Source organism: Haliotis rubra, unplaced genomic scaffold (genome assembly GCF_003918875.1).
Source record: "Haliotis rubra isolate DU_JTF1 unplaced genomic scaffold, ASM391887v1 Scf552, whole genome shotgun sequence".
Taxonomy (NCBI): Eukaryota; Metazoa; Mollusca; class Gastropoda; order Lepetellida; family Haliotidae; genus Haliotis; species Haliotis rubra.
The window spans coordinates 643,292-659,353 of NW_025767249.1; the positions used below are offsets into that span (position 1 = coordinate 643,292).

The 16,062-nt window shown below is 42.2% G+C and overlaps 1 protein-coding gene across 1 annotated transcript in view; it reads left to right on the forward strand.

Annotated features, from left to right (window-relative positions):
• LOC124253795 (thyrotropin-releasing hormone receptor-like) overlaps window positions 1-15,720 on the forward strand; it is a 103,642-nt gene extending 87,922 nt beyond the window's left edge. The window contains exon 3 of the mRNA XM_046687647.1: window positions 15,002-15,720. Within this exon, the coding sequence (XP_046543603.1) occupies window positions 15,002-15,042 (41 nt within the window). The 3' untranslated portion in view covers window positions 15,043-15,720. The remainder of the gene's footprint in view (window positions 1-15,001) is intronic.
• Window positions 15,721-16,062: the final 342 nt, after the last annotated feature.

Here is a 16,062-nt window from a genome sequence, read left to right on the forward strand (position 1 = left end):
CGCCACGGTGTTTCCGGAATATGTTTAAGTAATTGATACAAACTACCTGTATCTAATCTGGATGAGCCTAAAGTGTCATTACAACTTTATAGAAGTACATGTGTGAGTGAGTGAGTTTTAGTTTTACGCTGCACTCAGCAATATTCCAGCTATATGGCGGCGGTCTGTCAATAATCGAGTCTGGACCAGACAATCCAGTGATCAACAGCATGAGCATCAATCTGCGCAAATGGGAACCGATGACATTTGTCAACCAAGCCAGCGAACCTGACCACCGATCCCGTTAGTCGCCTCTTACAAGCATTGGTTACTGAAGGTTCATTCTAACCCGCACCTTCACGGGTTACAGAAGTACATCATGAGCATATATCGAATCAAACGAGATACAATAACATGCATCACCCACGTTCCACCCGATCCCGTTAGTCATCTCTTACAAGCACGGGTTGCTGAAGACAAATTCTAACCCGGATCTTCACGTCTGATATAGTGTTGTGTTGTGAAGACACAACAATTTGAATGATTCAGCTGGAATTGAAAATCGATGTGATTCTGAAAAGTTTAACCAACATCAGATATTAATGTAATACGTAATAAATATCCCTATTATTATTATTATTATTAATGTTGAAAATAGCGACACACTGTTTTCAATATTCAAATGAAATCTCTACCAAATTAGTTCATTGTGTGATTTCGATTGTATCATAGGCATATGGTTATGAATCCCTATCAAATAGTGATGACACCAGGTGTTCTCGTAAACGTGAGCGTATCTTTCTTCACCTGTGGTGGCCATGAACAAAGTTGGTTGGGTTTATTGGCTGAGAATTTTTATTTTTTATCTTTTTATTCCATTTCAAGTTGCATGTATTGCCAGTTACATCTTTCAAGTTAATATACAAAGTTGTATACACGTATGAGGGTGTACATATATACAGGAGCAAGATGAAAGTGTTATAACTGTAATGAGCACAATAGTTTGAGTAGGTCAAATTGTATGTGTGCGAAATTAATATGTCAGAGTAGGGTATCTAAGTGATGCCATTTCCTAGTAAAATAACTAAATCTACCATTTTCCATTGCAATAAACCTTTCAATATAGCTTGTGTCCTTAAGCAACATAAGGAATCCTGCAACATATATATCTTGCTGTTTAAGGCTTAAAGTATAGATGAATCTTTTAGCAAGTAGTAAAATGTGATTTACTACTTGGTGTTTTAGGACAGTCCAAACATACCAATGCATTTAGATAGTGTCAAATTGGTTTGGAGGTATATTGGCTGAGAATTGGTTGCCATTCTGCCACACTGCAGTATATAATCAGTTCAAACCCTGAAACTGAATTGTCCGAGCTGACCCCTGCCCAGATCCTAGATTGAATTGACAGAGGTCAGGGTTCGTGTCATGAACATGCCAATTTCTCTGCACTGGGGATCCGTTGCAAATGTAGTTCAATTAGAGAGAAATGATGCGTTTTGACAGAGTCTAGTACCATAACTACTGACTGGCTGTCAAACACGTCACAGGGCTTCCTATGAAAACAGAGCATGGCGTTCATACAGTGCACATGTCTGTTTCCCCTCATCATTAGACCGCCGTACATTGATGGAACTGTCACAGTAGCCGATATCAGACAACCGTTATTTGAATAAACAAAGGCTAATTATCCTTTAGCCATGACTTGTATCGGTCTACAATCACTTAATAGCCCGAGATGATGTATTTACAACCTGCTGTTGTCAGTTGTTAGGCCCGATTGTATAAGTAACTAGACTGAAGTAGAAAAGAAAGTACACACGTGCTTTTGGAAATATTTTTTTAAAAAACAACGTACATTGTCACGAACATTGTGGGCTCGTTGCCACAACACCGATGTTGTGAATGGGATGTCATATAAACCATGTTTTGTCGAATCACACATGTCTGATGCAACACCTCGCTATTTTGTATGTAAGTTTATTTTAATTCGTTATTGTTATTTATAGCCAAGACGTAACCAGAGTCATTTGATCTTGGTTATATAAACTTTGGTCCAAAGGCGAAGAATTCGCTCTTAGTGTAGCTAAGGTTAGACAGGTGCTCCGGTCCCCAACACAACCTGTTACCTCTATGTGGCAAACTTGCAGATAGTTATTACTGTATATCTAATTATATACGGCAAACTTGTATATACCGGAACCTGTCGCCTTTACTTCCTATCGACATCACTTCGTACCGATAACCCTACTCCGAACCCTTGCATGAAGGAGGTGAGGTGAGGTGAAATTGGGTTTAACGTCGTGCTTGAGAATATTTCGCTCATATGACGACGTGCATGCGTGTGTATGTGTATGTGCGGCTGCTTGTACTAGCCCAGACTTAAGCTGGTTTTATAGTGCTAGTCCACTGAGATACCATGCCGCAGTGAAGCATGAATACCCCACTCAGACACATTATACTGACTCCGAGCCGATTCAGTCCTTGTTGTACCCATTAATGCCGAGCGCCAGGCAGGGACCAACAAGAAACATATTTTAACGTCTTTTGGTATGACGCGGTCGGGGATCGAACCCGCGACCTTCCACTCTCCGGGCGGACGCTCTAACCACTACACCACGGAGGCGGTCCTTGCATGAAGGAACATTACAGTAATTACATTCATCGTAACACGTTCACCTTGTAAACGTGAAACATGCACGTTGTAAGAATTCTCCCCCCTACTTATATATATCAATGTTGATAGTGTAATAATGAACGCTTTGAGAGTGCATCATCACTTGCACTTCCTTATGACCATAGTTGTTTGTACAGTAATCGCTCTGAGATGATTGGTGTAATTTGCATGTGTACGATTTTCTTTTTCCAACAAAAAGAGCGGCTAAAAACAAACACTAACAACTGTGTGATGAAGATGAGTGTCACAATTAATGGTCTACAGAGATTTATTGGCCTTCTTGAAAACCGCCAAAATCAAGAATGACACCTCATCCACGTGTATAGGGCTACTGCGTTGTGCACGTGCACCCCATGCATAGGCGGACCAGAGAAAGAGAAATGGTGGTGCGTTCATAAGATGTCTGTCTTTGAAAAGTTTCTTAACGCTTATATTTCCTATCCAAAATGAAAGTTCATGTTTCCCTACGTATTTCTAAGAGTACAACTTAATATGCATCGTTAAACCATTGTGGATATATTTAAAAAATGAAGAAAAATCATTATTGTTTGAAATATGACATATATAATTTCATTTCAACGACAAAAATACATGTCTTATAAATTAAAAGTATGTTTGAGATTATATGCCGGTGTTGCAATAAAGTCAAATGAACATATTTTCAAATGTCTTGCAAATGTTCATGCAATGTTATTCTACGTGTCCGCCTCAGATCTACCATATTTCAGCACTGGAACAATGGCATGTGCCCACTGAGTGTGAGAGTTGCCCCTGCGTCCCGCATAGTTGAATATGTGTTGAGTTTATTATTGTTTAAAGAAGTTCCAGTGTGACTCTGCACTAGGGCCCGTAAGTAGGTCACGGCACTTCGCGAGACCTTACGTTGATTAGTACTTCCGGTGACAAACAACGTTTCACGGCAATGGCGATAGCACCGTTATATACTCATACCTTTTCGAATGATCTCATTCTTGTCAGTTGACAGTAAGAGACCGACAATCCTTGCAGGAATAACAAATTCCCGATCTAATCAAGCCCAAATTAGCCAACTATTACGACTGTCAACAGCTGTGAGCATAAGTTATATTTGGCGGTCGCGCAATTTGGAATCAGAACTCGTTCTTGAATTATGCCTGTCACGGAAAATCGGGTACCGGACGTAGCGCCTCGTGAGACTTGCGGGCCCGATACATCCATTCTTCAGACGCTGTGTGGCTATGTAATCTAGATTGTGCTGTCTTTTGGGGAAGCAACTCAACAAAGTGAAATCCAGTGCCATGGACAAGCAGAATCTGGTAATATTGACCCAGTGGTCTCTGACAAGTTAAAGTGACAAGTGGATATAATGAAAACGAGGACTTTGTCGACAAAAATGTTCACACGAAATGTTTGGCAAAATATGCTTCAAATTGTTAGAAATATATTAATTGTCTGTCACACATATTGAAATATCGAATTAGTCAGAAGACTTTAAGCCTGGCAAAGAGAGCCTTGAAGACAGCTTATATCCAGAAAGCCACGTCATTTCCGTCTCAAAAATGGGCCAAAAAACAATCCAAGTCCTATCATGCCTTCATAGCATTGTCTATAGGGCAAATATGAAGGTTGGAAATTTTGTTGTGTTCCAAGACGATTGTATTGAGGTATTTATGATCATATATATCTGGTTCTGCGGACATACAGTGGAGCTGTGATTTATATCCTGTCTCCATACAAAATCCAGGTAACGCCTACTACCAGACAACCCGTCCCCGATAATCAAAAGGTCGGTCCTAAAAATGGACATCGAAATGTCAAAATTATAAACCATAAAATTATTCTCATTACTCACGGACTTTCTAAATGTCAGTCAAACAATTGCATCGTGATAACTTGAAGCGTAGGCTGCTAAACAAGGTAGTCAATGTCAACACAATAAGACAACCAGACCATGCTCACGCAAACATATCCAGATGATGTTAACACAATAACATATCCAGACTATGCTAACATAATTTAAACAACCAGGTGTTCCTAACACAACAAGCCGATACTAATACAATGGCAAACACGCCTATAATAATAACAATATAATATCCAGACTGTAACAGAGAGAAACGACCAGATGTTACTAACATAATAACATATTCAGAAGGTGCTAACACAATTATACAACAGGGGTTACTAACACAATATCATATCACGCAGATACTAACACAATAACATATTCAGACGATACTAACAAGATGCCATATCCAAGCTATGCTAGCAGAGCTAAAGGGACAGATGTTACAAACACAATAACATATTCAGACGACACTAACACGATGCCATATCCACACTATGCTAGCAGAGCTAAAGGGACAGATGTTACAAACACAATAACATATTCAGACGACACTAACACGATGCCATATCCACACTATGCTAGCAGAGCTAAAGGGACAGATGTTACAAGCACAATGACATATTCAGACGATACTAACACGATGCCATATACAAACCATGCTAGCAGAGCTAAAGGACAGATGTTACAAGCACAATGACATATTCAGACGATACTAACACGATGCCATATACAAACTATGCTAGCAGAGCTAAAGGACAGATGTTACAAGCACAATGACATATTCAGACGATACTAACACGATGCCATATCCAAACTATGCTAGCAGAGCTAAAGGACAGGTGTTACAAGCACAATAACATATTCACACGATACTAACACAAAGACGCAGTAACATATTGAGAAGGTGCTGACACAATTTGACAATCAGACTATGCCAACACAATAACATATCCAGACTCTGCCAACACAATAACGTATCCAGACCATGCTAACACAATTATATATCAAGATACCTTTCCAAGACGATGCTAACAGAATTAAACAACCAGCCGATAATAACACAATTCCCATATCCAGACGATGAAAACACAATAACACATCCATATACATGTCGTACCAACAGACTAAGACGAGTGCGTGGGTAGGGTTTTAACTCCAGCTTCAACAGCACCCAGTAAAATCACAGCCTTAAGTTAAATTTGAAAGGAAAACCGGAAGTGATGCTTATGTCTGACATTCGACTCTTTGGCGAAACCCACGAGGACGGATGCTGACACAATCGGGGCGAACTGGGATTCCATCCTACGGTAATAGGTTCCTGCGCCCAAGGGATGCAACTCTGCACACCAAACTACAGTGCTTCACATGGTAAGACCATGCTGGCCACCGCCTTAAGAGAGATAAGATAACATAGATATGATAAGATACTGCTTTATTGCCCGAAAGGGAATTTTGTGTACATCGGAGTTAAGAATGTAGGAAACCAATAAAACACTCTTCAAAGTGGTGTCTCGAATAAATCACCTGCCTGATGCTTATTCTGCTTGTTTTGTACCAACGCCGGGCTGGGCATTCATTGACAAGGTGGACAGCCTCATTAAATATATTTAATAATCTACATTTTCTACTTACAATTTGATACAAAATCACATATTAAAGTTTCGAGTGGGAAGTAGTTGAACATTGTTGTTGTTGTTCTTCTTCTTATTCTTATTCTTCTTCTTCTTCTTCTTCGGGAGAGGGGCGGTGGGGTAGCCTAGTGGTTAAATCGTTGGCTTATCTTGCCGAAGACCCGGGTTCGAATCCCCACATGTGTACAATATGTGAAGCCCATTTCTGGTGTCCCCCGCCGCGATGTTGCTGGAATATTGCTAAAAGCGGCGTGAAACCAAACTCAGTCAGTAGGTCAGTCTTCTTAGGGACGAGGGGCGGTGGGGTAGCCTAGTGGTTAAAGCGTTCGCTCGTCACGCCGAAGACCCGGGTTCGAGTTCCCACATGAGTACAACGTGTGAAGCCCATTTCTGGTGTCCCCCGCCGTGATATTGCTGGAATATTGCTAAAAGCGGCGTAAAACCTAACTCACTCACTCACACTTACTGACGATAAGGATGACGATGATGTAATTAATTAATGTAATGTAAAAGTAATTAATGTTACAGGAGCTATGATTTTGTTTAGGTTAGATCCGTTCTCGGTGATGTCTTTAATTTCCTTAACGCGACACAAGAAGAAAGGGTTTGCAGTGACCTAGTTCACGGTGATGAACGATGCATCAACAAAACGTTGGCAGAAAGTGAAGCCACACACTCAGCCTTCCGGCTCCATATCGGGTCAATTTATGTACTTTACTTCATGTAACCAACTTTCGAGGGAAATTTCATCTTCAGAAAAAAGCTAATCAGGAGCCCAAACAACTCGATACTTACTTCTAGAAAATACACGGACCGCCTCCGTGGTGTAGTGGTTAGAGCGTCCGCCCGGAAAGCGGAAGGTCGCGGGTTCGTTCCACGACTGCGTCATACCAAAAGACGTGAAAATATGGTACTTGTTGGTCCCTATCTGGCGCTCGGCATTAATGGGACTGGTCGGCTCAGAGTCAGTATAATGTGTCTGAGTGGGGTATTTATGCTTCACTGCGGTATGGTATCTCAGTGGCTAGCACTATAAAACCAGCTTAAGTCTGGGCTAGTACAAGCAGCCGCACATACACATACACACGCATGCACGTCGTCATATGAGCGAAATATTCTCAAGCACGACGTTAAAGCCAATTTCACCTCACCTCACCTAGAAAATACATGCGTATCTATGGCTTTCCAACATTACATTCGAGAAGCAGTATAAGAATCTAAGACAACACATGACTCCGAATATATGACACGTTTTATGGATAACAGCCTCTATATATTATTTATCACGACAGTTCAGATATAATTCTTGTTTCTTCATCATGCACCTGATTGAGGAGCAAGAATTAGCTCTGAAACGACGCGATAAAGAATAAAAAGAAGCTGTTATCGATAAAACGTGTCCTATATTCATGTTCGTACAACATCTAAATGCCTTTCAAGAACAACATATGGTTCCATCGAGAACAAAACCAAGGTTCATTAATCGTTCAAATGTTTGTGTGTGTTTTAATCTGTTAAGGTCTGCTTTTAGTGGGTTCAAATACTAGATTCGTCTTGAGGATATTATATTTTGTATATCAGGGTCGTTCGTATATCAATTTGGTTCTTCAGCATCACTCACATCAGCTAGATACGCCATAATATACTAACGAAAAAAAAAGTAACTGTGCATAACATAAAATTGCATAAAATAACAGTTATTTGAAAAGTTATAATAACAGCCCTAAATAAACATACAGCAAAGCGCTTTGCATGAAATTTGATGTCTCGTATCGTGCGTTGCAAGTTCACTTTGTGCCCAATAAACTTACTCACATTTGGCATGCTTTTTGAAGGTGTGTGAAGTTCACACACATGAGATTGAAAATTGAAGGACGGTTGATTATTCTCTAGCCTTTGAATGTTGTGGAAAACATGTTAGGTTCAAAACTGCGCGTATGTCATGCCACGGCTTACAGTAAATCAGTGCCGTGAGTATGCTGGAGACTGGAATAGCCCAAAATGAAGTGGCCAGACATTTTGGTGTCCATCGAAACACGATTTTATATCTCTGGAGACGTTTTCAACATAATAGGAACGCGAGAGATTTGCCTCAGACTGGCCTTCCAAGCGTGACGTCACGTCAGCAAGACAACCACATACGGCTGACTCATCTAAGGAATCGATTCCAGACTGTCAGTTTGACTGCTCGGACCATTTCTGGCTTACGTCAAATCAGTCCCAGGACTGTACGGAACCGAGTGAGGGAGCACAACATCCAGCCCCGACGGGCTGCAATACCCCCTATAACGCCACCGACAGGCACGTCTTGCCTAGTGCAGACAGCATCTACGGTACAGGAGACAATATTGGGAGTGTGTTTTGCTCAAAACACATTGGGCCTCATGTGCAGCCGTTCATTCAAGGACAGAAACGTAACTTCACGCTTCAGCACTTTAATGCCCTTCCACGCGTTGCTCGTGTTGTGACAGACAGCTGCGAACATTCCGATACATTGGGCCTCCCTAGCCAGTTGTTCAAGGACGGACCTGTCCCCTATCGAGCAGGGCCCCCGTTCCTGAAAGCGATCGTAGCGCTACGACTGCTGTCAAGTCTATGTTAAAGTATGGGAGTAGTCTCTCGTACAGACCCTGAAGCAAATATATCCAAGAAAGTCCAAGCAAGTCTAGAAAATGTGGCAAGTCTAGATTTCCTCAGCTTCAGGAAAACGGGGCCCAGGACGTTTATGTAAACCCAGAATCAGGCACTGACGTTAGCTGAATTGGGACAAGCGTCAGTTCAGACACGGAACAGTATTCCCCAAATTTTCTTCAATCGCTTAGTGTCGTCTATGCATCGTTGTTGCCAAACCTGCATCAACACCAATGGTGGACACACACGATACTGAATATGTGAACTGATTTTTGTCACCACATCTCTTGAAGGGCGTGTCACGATGCCTTGTGTCAAATCGTACAGATTTCGATATTACCCTGTCAACAATTAAACAATGATTAAGGAAAACACCACACATCATGTTATTATCTTTTTGCACTAAGAAAAATGGCATACCATAAAATAATCCACAGTTACTTAAGTCCAGTAGTATAGAACTGAAATGTTTAATAGCGTTTAAAACTTTCACACAAATATTTTATGAGGAAAGTAGAAAATGCGAGGACAGTCGTTGATATCAAATAACTTTTAGTAATTAGAAAAGAATCGAAATAACACATCATATAATGTCCATATTGTCTGTTAATGACAATTGTGAAACTGAAATTTATGGATTTCAATTTCTGTAACATGAGTAACACAACGTCTCGGGGTGTATTCTTACGCCTTCATCACCATAAAATCTACCTTTATATGTTTCACTTCTAATTGCCATTCAAAGATTGTATAGTCCATCATTATTAGTAAAAGAAGTACAAAAACAGTCTGTGTTAATCTTGCGTCAACATTATAGTTTTAGATTCTTGTGACATAGGCATTGCTGGGGGTATTACGTGTAAAAACTACATAATTACTGAAATACACAAATCCGGAATATCGGAGCAGATATATCTCATCGGTTATTCTAGGTTGGAAGTCAGTCCGGTGTGAAGTTATCAATCGTTTCTCTTTGAAGTGTGCCATAAAAACATCATGTTTTTATGGCACATTTCACTTATGCAACCTCACAATTTCTCCCCAAGCGTGAGACGCTCCCATAAACTGGGCACATGTCTACAAATTATTACAGCAGAAGGAGAAAAGTGCGCATTTAGGGATGCTCCACTGGAGCTTACCGGGACAATACATATATGTGTGCTTTAACAGGGACTATAACCAACGCCGTGTGTTTTTTAGATACTCACAAAAGATAACAGGTCACAGGCCAACGAAAACCCAGTAGGATTGTGGGAGATACAAGGGAGATAACTGTGCTGGCCTGACTCTGAGGGTGTGGTTTGAAGCCGGATGGGACTCTAGCCAACAAAAGTACTAGAATCTATACTTTACTGAGAAAGTGTACTCCCAAATATAGCACGTGTAAATGTTGTAAAGTAAACTTGATACAATTCAACTTTTATATTATGTATTTTTAGTTGTACTGAGTGGAAAACGTCAAAGCTAAAACTGACAAAAAGCATATTGGTACAGCTTGCTGAAATTAATGCACAACGAGTTTCAGTACTTTCGTTTCCTTAAACACATTTATGCAACGCTTATTAAATACAGACAGCAGTCGATACATTACACCAAAGCAATGATGTCACAACAATGATGCTCTGGATAAAAGAGTTGAAAGGTTGATAATTGTGACCAAACTCAAATATCCTTATTAACTGATGCAACAAGCAAATAGAACAATATTGAACCAAATCATCAGCGACACTTTTAACAATGGTAGCCGGGTGAAGTGAATGAGTGAGTTTAGTTTTGCGCCGCATGCAGCAGTATTCCAGCTATATGGTAGCGGTCTGTAAATATTCGAGTCTGGACCAGATAATCCGGTGATCAACAGCATGAGCATCAGTCTACGCAATTGGGATACGATGACATCGTCATCATCAAAATATTTGTTACATATGAAGGCCACAGGCCCATATACATATTGATATATATACATATTCGTGAACGAAAAGAGGAAACCATTTTTTTTAAATTCATAGTATTTACCTGTCTACCTGCTAAGATCATCTTACACCCCCCAGTGAAAAACATCAGTAACATATATATGTATAGCTGCACTGCAGAATTTTAATTCAGCCAAGTCATATGTGGCCACCCCATCCCCTTAGTCGCCTCATACGACAAGCATGGGTTACTGAAGATCTAACCCGGGTCTTTACGGGTAGCCGGGTCAAGAGTCAAACCAAAATAACGAAAGATCATGTAACCATAACAACAACTGAAAGAATAACTCACTATTACACACTATTTAAGTATATTTTATATAATTTCAAACTACTTAAAACTACGATGCACGTAATTCACAATTGTTTCCCATTTTCCCAAGAAATTGTTTGGCATTTCCTGTTTTATATACTATCACTATGATTAATACGTGGTAGCTGGGATCCAAATTGTTACATACTTATATCTACTGAGATGGCTTCAGACTGGACCCCGATGTTTGTTTGGACCCAGTTACTGAGTCGATCTCCTGCAGCAAGGGCAGAATAAACTACAAAAGGTAACGCCAATTTCTAGTTGCTATGAAAGCAGATCAGGATCGTACTTCATGTTTTATTAACGGCGGATCTGTCATTACTCAGAATACAGACACATACTGACAAACAAGGTTAAGTTGAGCACCGACCTGACAATTGACTCGTATTAGCATGTATGAGTGCCGCCACTGGCGCTTTCCATTGTTAGCGAAGGGGTCCCAGTTTGTCCGCGATCAAGTGTAGTGCGACTTGCTACACCGACATGAGAGTCTTATGAGCAAGGTGTGTGCAGCTACCCGCGGAATCAATTTCATCGTCATGTAACGCACGTGCACTAGCCTACATCTGCTCTACTTTTCACAAACCAAATGGTTTGTTCATTGCTGTACGCCACCCACTTCTCGTGAACGCATTCTCTGCGCCGGTCCAACTTATCCTTGTTTGCCAGTAACTGCATTGTTCTGGGGGTGTTATTCAGTTAGCGGAAATTGCCGATGGAATCCGAATGTCTGGTGAATGCGCCGTTTAAAAAAACGGAAAAGATATAGGAAGCGTCAGTAAAATCTGCAGTATTATACGCCGCTGACATGTTCATTCGTAATGATTGTTTGTTGGATCGACTCAACGACAGAGTTCAGTTGTTGCCCGAAATACATTCGTATGACGGGCTGACAATCAGCAACATGATATGACACACCCTTAAACCTCCACATCCATACCCTAACAGCCCCTCGTCCACACCCCAACAACCCCTCGTCCACAACCATACAGCCCTCGTCCACACACCCACAGCCCCTCGTCCACACCCCAACAAGCCCTCGTTCACACCCGTAACAACTCCTCGTCCACACCCCGACGTCCGCACCCCAACAAGCCCTCGTTCACACCCCAACAAGTCCTCGTCCACACCCCCACGTCCGCACCCCAACAACCCCTCGTCCACACCCCAACAACTCCTCGTCCACACCCCGACGTCCGCACCCCAACAACCCCTCGTCCACACACCCACGTCCACACCCCAACAACCCCCACGTCCGCAACCTAACAATTCCTGATCCACACCCTAACAACCCCTTGTCCAGACCCAAACAACCCCTCATCCACACCCCCACAACCTCTTGTCCGAACCCCACAAAACCTTGTCCACACCCTAACACCTCGTTCACACCCTAACAACACTTCGTCCACACCCTAACAACTCCTCGTCCACACCCCTACAACACCTTGTCCACACCCCTACAACACTTTGTCCACACCCTAACAACACCTCGTCCACACCCCTACAACACCTTGTCCACACCCTAACAACACCTCGTCCACACCCCTACAACACCTTGCCCACACCCCTACAACACCTCGTCCACACTCTAACAACACCTCGTCCACACCCCTACCTCGTCCACAAACCTTGGCCATACCCTCAACCCAATAACTCCATCTCACAAACTGCCTGTTTGTGTGTCAATGTCCAACCATGAAAGTCACGCCTGTCATGGCGCTAGAGACAGCTATGTGAAACAGGGATCAGGGGAGTTCAGCAAATTCCCGTGGAAGTATGTTCCAATCCTTATATCTCGCTTCTCATGCACTTTCCAGAACAATGAACCGCGTGCGTTCAATCAGCATGTCCTGCTGGCCTCGGACGTGGGTGAGTCCGTCATTGATTACACTGTTACACTTTGTTGTTAACATTTTACTTCAAGAAGTGATTTTTTCTATACAATGAGTGGGGATTAGTGTGTTCAAATGTTAGGACGCAAAAAGTACATTGATTGTAATTGACTTCACCTCGGTAAACCCAATATCGGACAGCAACCATTCATCTGTAACCACAATCCATCCCCCACCCACACAGAAAATCGAATGGTTGCTTCCTGAAACATTTCCGAAAAGCAAGGTAATCAAAATATCCTCAAACCGGACATGTTTGATTTGTACACATACGGCTTATTTTTAAATGGATCGATAGCTATTGTTTTAACCTCTTGTACCTGGAACATATCCAAGGAATCTGTGGGACGGTGGGGTAGCCTAGTGGTTAAAGCGTGTACTAGTCACGCCAAGCGTGCACTCGTCACTTGTCAAGAACCGGGTTCGATTCCCCATCGGAGTAAAATTCGCAAAGCCCGTTACTGTAATATTATTATTTTTAAAAATATGGATATATACTGGCCACATAAAGAAACTGTGAACACATAAAGATAGGCAGACAACGTATTTATGCATAAATAAAGGTGTGAACATAGCAAGTATTGGAGACAATCAAACGCTCATGCAGGTGCCAGGCGACGTGACGTTATTGATGGTGGCCTATGGACTTGCAATGTGTTACTGCACGTGCAGCCTGTGCAGCTGCACACAACATGTGAAACTCAGAAATTGATGTCACTGTCGAAAGCTTGATCTTTGGTCATTCAAACGTTCACAAAGTCACATGAAAAGTCACATGCACATCATGCCAAGATTAACATGTGCTCAACGTCATGAAGCCATTGGAATGGTTCGAGCAGGCATGAGCCAACAACAGGTGGCAGCACATTTCCAATGCCATCGTAACACGATATTTGCATTGGTCAGGCGTTAGGGAAACAGTAATGACGTCGCCGACCACCCACGTTCTGGGCGTCCCCGAGTAACGACGCCAAGACAGGACAGATGGATTCGGGTGACTCATATCAGACACAGGTTCCAGACGGCAGTGACCACGTCCCAAACCATTCCCCAGGCCTTCATTTGGAAAATTTGGTAGCCTCTATGCGTCGTCGATGCACTGCTGTGCTTCACGCGCAAGATGGTCATACCCGTTATTGACTTTGTGACTTCGACGTGTGACCCCCGACTCAATTTTGAACTTCTGACGTCATCGTTGCGGATATTGTTCATGTTCTTTTCACATGTTGTTGAGGCCCGATACTTCAGCTTATAAAGTGTCTACATCATGTCGTCTTTTCTGTGTTGTATTCCAATTCTGAAGGATTATTAATATTGATTATTTAGTTAATATTGACCAAATTTTGTCCATAAATACAACAGTGTCGCGAACTGGTCACGAGCAAAAGTATAGCTTCTGACTATCGCAATTGTTCATTTAAGGGCATGCACGTGAGCTCCATCTCCAATTTCTCTAATTTCCATTTATCCATCCCTCTTCGTAAACGTCTAAGACCTGAATCACGTCGGGCTTCCCTTAGCTTGATATATATCTGACAAGCCGTGATACCGCTCAAAGTGGTGTAAAACCTCACCCACCCACCAACCAACCCACTCACTCACTCACTCACTCACTCACTCACTCACTCACTCACTCATGGGTACAATGTGTGAAGCCCATTCTGGTGTTCCCTACCATGATATTGCTCGAATATTGCTAAAAGCGGCGTAAAACTAAATTCACTAAATCACTTACTCACGTACGCACTCACTCATCCACCAACTCACTCACTCACTCTTGCTCGTAAAACATTGTCTGTGGAGACCGCAGCAACCACTATATGCTGGTGGGAAGAAGCGACAAAATGAATCTCTCGCTCAGGCCGTCCTGACCTGGGCCATAACCTGGATGGTTGCTCATGATATCAAACACTGGTTTATCCAGAGTCGAACATTTAAAAAACAAAAGCTTGAATATTGCAGAGTGACGTCTCATTTAACGCACACTCACACGAACATGCACTGAAACATTGCAGGATTGACCCCCTAAATTAATATTGTCGATATTTTTACTTTAATTCTTGTATGTTCTTTTCAGGAAAATCCATGTACCACGTGACACCGTCGGGCACGCGCTGACATCATGCAGTATCTGCTCCTGATAGGCGCCATCCTCATACTCGTAATCATCCTCTTCATCGTCATTTTTCTTATCATCCGGGAACTTCTTCATAGGAGCCACCAACAGCGTGCCCAGCGCCATGTTGGATTTCGCATGATTAGGAACCAGGCAGAATTCGACGAATTTCGACGCGGGATCTACGTTCCGAGGCCCCCTGTTGTCCGCTCGGCTCCGGATTCGGGGATCGACGAGACATATACATCCCCTAGTAGCGGCGAAGTGTACCAGTGGTCGGCTTCTTCCGGTGGCTCAGACTCCGTCCAATCGCCGTACGGAGAGGCTGCCTTGGACATGTCACGTCGTCTTAAAACTGTCTCATTCGCCGACAGCATCACCTTTTCCCGTGTTGATTACGATCAGACGTGTAACAGCCTGCCAGGCTTAGATGACAGTCAAAGGTCACGTGATACCACAGAGCCTAAACTGACGTCGTACACTAGCGCAGCGCACAGTTTCCGGGAGCGTGTCCCGAAAGCAAAACCAGTCAAACCTGTGCGTCGTACCCTTCCACACAAAAGTCCGGTCATGGAAGAGAGTCCCATGCCCGATGGGTCGGAAGAGACAATTCCCAAGTCTGATGGTCCAGTGACCTCTTTATAAGTAAAAATGTGGAATAAAAGATTTATATTGATCTCTTCTGGATTCCTGGTATTGATTGGGGTTTTCATACATTTTATTATTTTGGTTACATTTACATAATTTTATTATATTATAGTTGTGATCATAAATTCAACAAAGGTACATTCCCCACGTGGGTACAATGTGTGAAACCTATTTCTGGTGTCCCCCGCCGTGATATTGCTGGATTATTGCCAAAAGTGACGTAATACCATACTCACTCACAACAAATGACAGTATTACGAAGTAAATAGGTTATGACATCAAGACCAAAATATATTAAAATAATTAATTATTAAAAGGGCTGAATATTTAGTTAGAAGATAATATATAAGTTCCTGTTGCAAAAACAGGAAAGT